We start from the raw sequence: 3,801 nt of genomic DNA on the forward strand, positions 1-3,801 counted from the left end.
CAGTTAAATCAAGAGAATAATTAATAGTCTCCACTGGGTGAGTTCCCTGAGGAAGAGCTCCTCAAAATTCCACAGTCTGAACTCACAGTGTTTTTCTGAGAACCAGCCTAGAGGAACAGCATATCCCCTGGTGCCTGGGCAGCTTCAGGTACCATGAACCTAATGAGAAGTTAAAGCATCCTTTGCTTCATGTCACTTTTGAAAGCTCCTTAGTCTTCTCCTTATAAGAAAATCCCACAGCTTGATACTAGCTAGAACAAAGATTCTCTGTCTCAAGGATGCAATGAAATTTGTTCCTACCAACTAAGATCAGCATCGGTGAGTGAAACTTCTTCAAATTCTGTAAAAATGCACCTGAGATTTAAGCAGCATAAGCAAGTATCCATGTCAGGTATCAGAGCTATGACTTCTAATAAGACTTAATCTCCTTCCTCATAGAATAACTTGAATAGGCTGGAAAATACATGCAGTGAGTTAATCTATAAAAGTTGCATGAATTATAGTCACTGCAGTGTGTATGATCTGGGCTACCATGAATATGCACTTCTTTGACTGCCTGTTAAGCTCAGAAGAATTTTAAACCGGAGAAATAGCATGACTGTCTTAGAATTATCAAATATTTTTGCAAGTAAAGTAGATGGGATCTTAGAGGAAGACTTTCAAATACCAAACATCAAAATTCATTTTGAAATTGAAGTTTCAAATATCAAACTAAGATTTAGGAAAAACAAAACAGCATAGCCTTATAATGTGATTGATTCTTTGAGAGTAGTTTAAGAAATCATCATTATTAAATACAGGTTGTTGAAAGGGTTTGATAAGTAATAATGAGTGACGAGATAGAAGGTCAGTCGGGAAACATCTTGGGGAAGATAATGTTTGGCATGTCAAGGTTTTTTGATATCATTTATATCATTACCTCATTCCCACTGCCTTTATTTAAGTAAAGCAATTTAAGCCATTCAGAAATCATCAGAGAATAAAGTATGAAATTAAGAAAATCATGGTGTTTTGCTTCACAGCTCAGCCCAGCACCACATGGAAGCACTATTGGAACCACATAAAGTTGAAGAATGAAATTACAAAAGATGAAAGAGTCATCTACAACGTAACAAGAGGTAATAACTAAAGAAACAATTAGTTGTTCGAATAAGATGAGAGAGATGTGACAGATAGAGGTGGGCCTGACCCAGTGGGAGATAGCTAACCATGAATATGAGGATCTGAAATAGGAGCAAAGAAGCAAGAGAAAGGAAACTATAAGAGAATGCTGAGGATGGAACAAGGGCTTTTGTCTAAGATGGATGAGATGTAATATCTATCTATATAATATCTAGAGATAGATAGATAGATAGATAGATAGATAGATAGATAGATAGATAGATAGATAGATGGATGGATGGATGGATGGATGGATGGATAGATAGATAGATAGATAGATAGATAGATAGATAGATAGATAGAGAACATAGGAAAGACAGTGATCAATGTGAGCAGGAGAGAGAGAGAGAGAGGGGGAGAGAGAGGGAGGGAGAGAGAGAGAGAGAGAGAGAGAGAGAGAGAGAGAGAGAGAAAGAGAGAGAGAGAGAGAGAGAGAGAGAGAGAGAGAGAACATCATACTGTAATAAAGCAGTCACTGAGATTGAATACAAATGACCAAAGACTAAACACTGGTTTGGAAAGGAAAAGGGGCAGAAAGAACTTTATTCCTGTGCAGATAAGAAAATGAAGAACTTAGTACACAGCTGTCTCACTGAAGTGACTGACATCTTTCTTACATTTATTCTGGGTTGTTTCTAATCATGTATAGTGTGTACCAGTAACAGAGTTTTCTATATTCATCAGAAGAGGCTGCAATATATTACTTTGATGCTAAGGTCCTATGTACAAAGGATACTATATGACCTCATTCCCACTGCCTTTGCCTTTATTTAAGTAAAACAATTTAAGCCATTCAGTTTTTCTAATATTGACAAGTCAGGCTCTATTCCAGAAAATTCTTAAGACTTGTTGATTACATTTAAGGTTTCTAGCTCCAGAAAATTGCTAAATATTTGTTAGAACTGAATGCTAACTAAAATCAGTGATGACAAGTTCTTGCTATCAGTAGTTTTCTTCTAGCTTTTCCTAAATAGAGTCTCAAGAGTGATCATAATGAATGTGAGCTTCAAGACTGGATTCCTCCTCATGGGGTTCTCTGATGAGCGTAACCTTCAGATTTTACATTCAGTGCTCTTTTTGATCACATACCTGTTGGCCATCATGGGCAATCTGCTCATTATCACCATCATCACCTTGGACCAACGTCTGCATTCTCCCATGTACTACTTCTTGAAGCACCTCTCTTTTTTGGATCTCTGCTTCATCTCTGTTACTGTTCCTCAGTCTATTGCAAACTCACTCATGGACAATGGTTTCATTTCTCTTGGTCAGTGTATGCTTCAGGTTTTCTTCTTCATAGCTCTGGCCTCATCAGAAGTAGCTATTCTCACAGTGATGTCTTATGACCGGTATGTTGCCATCTGTCGGCCACTGCAGTATGAGACAATTATGGATCCCCATGCCTGCAAGTGTGCAGTGATAGCTGTATGGATGGCTGGAGGACTATCTGGGCTCCTACACACAGGTGTTAATTTCTCAATTCCTCTTTGTGGGAAGAGAATTATTCACCAGTTCTTCTGTGACATTCCCCAAATGCTAAAACTAGCTTGTTCTTATGAATTCATTAATGAGATTGCAGTGGCTGCATTTACAACATCCACAGCCTTTGTCTGTTTAATAGCCATAGTCTTCTCCTATACTCAGATCTTCTCAACTGTGATGAGAATTCCATCAGCTGATAGTCGGACTAAGGTGTTCTCCACCTGTCTACCACATTTGTTTGTAGTCATGTTCTTCCTCTCAGCTGCAGGCTTTGAATTTCTAAGACCTCCTTCAGATTCCCTGTCAGCAATGGACCTCATATTCTCCATATTCTACACTGTGATACCTCCAACACTCAATCCACTCATCTACAGCTTGAGGAATGAGGCCATGAAAGCAGCTCTGAGGAAAGTGTTGTCAAAAGAAGAATTTTCTCGGAGAATGGTATATGTTAAAGCTATATTCAATCTCTAAAGAGACAACAAACTAAGAGGCATTGCTACTATGTACTAGATTAGAGGAGGGATGAATTCGATTTCTTCTAAGATTCTGTTTCAGTGTTTCTCTTAGTTATGTGCTTCTCAGAGATAGTTCTATCAAGTGAAAGATAATTGACCAGTAAGGATATCCATGGGCTCCCTTCTTCCTCCAATCCCAATATTATTTCAGATCATTTTATTAAGGATGTCCAGAAATTAAAAGAGATAGGAGAGTTAGTTTTGACAAGATCCAATATCAATTTAAAGTTAATTTGAATAAGTATATTTCAAACTGCCGTTAGATAAACTGATTTTCTCTGCATGATACTAGATCCCTTATTACTTACTGTCAAGTTTCCCTCTATTCTTACATAGCTACAAGATTTTCTTGCACATAAAGTGTATAGTAACTATGTCTATAACTTATTCAATCCTTACCAAAATTCACATTTTTTATGTATTCTTTTCCTAATCCAAGTGAATCAATTACTAGTTTTACTACAATTTCCCTTTTTACTAATGATGGAACAAAACTATTTTTTCAAATAAAAATTGATAAACTTATGATTCACATCAATGTTTATTTATAATGTGCATTTACCTATATGTCTCACAATGCAAATGCTTTGTTCCCAAGTATAATTTGTGTGTGTGCATATGATTATAGAAATAGGGACAC

At 36.9% G+C, this 3,801-nt stretch overlaps 1 protein-coding gene across 1 annotated transcript; it reads left to right on the plus strand.

Moving 5' to 3' along the window:
* The first annotated feature begins 2,064 nt into the window (after positions 1-2,064).
* Olfr125 (olfactory receptor 125) lies at positions 2,065-3,182 on the plus strand. Its single transcript, NM_146290.2, has one exon. It carries the CDS (start codon positions 2,155-2,157, stop codon positions 3,115-3,117), a length of 963 nt encoding a protein of 320 aa, NP_666402.2. The 5' UTR covers positions 2,065-2,154; the 3' UTR covers positions 3,118-3,182.
* Positions 3,183-3,801: the final 619 nt, after the last annotated feature.

The sequence above is a fragment of the Mus musculus genome, chromosome 17 (genome assembly GCF_000001635.26).
Source record: "Mus musculus strain C57BL/6J chromosome 17, GRCm38.p6 C57BL/6J".
NCBI classification, from domain to species: Eukaryota; Metazoa; Chordata; class Mammalia; order Rodentia; family Muridae; genus Mus; species Mus musculus.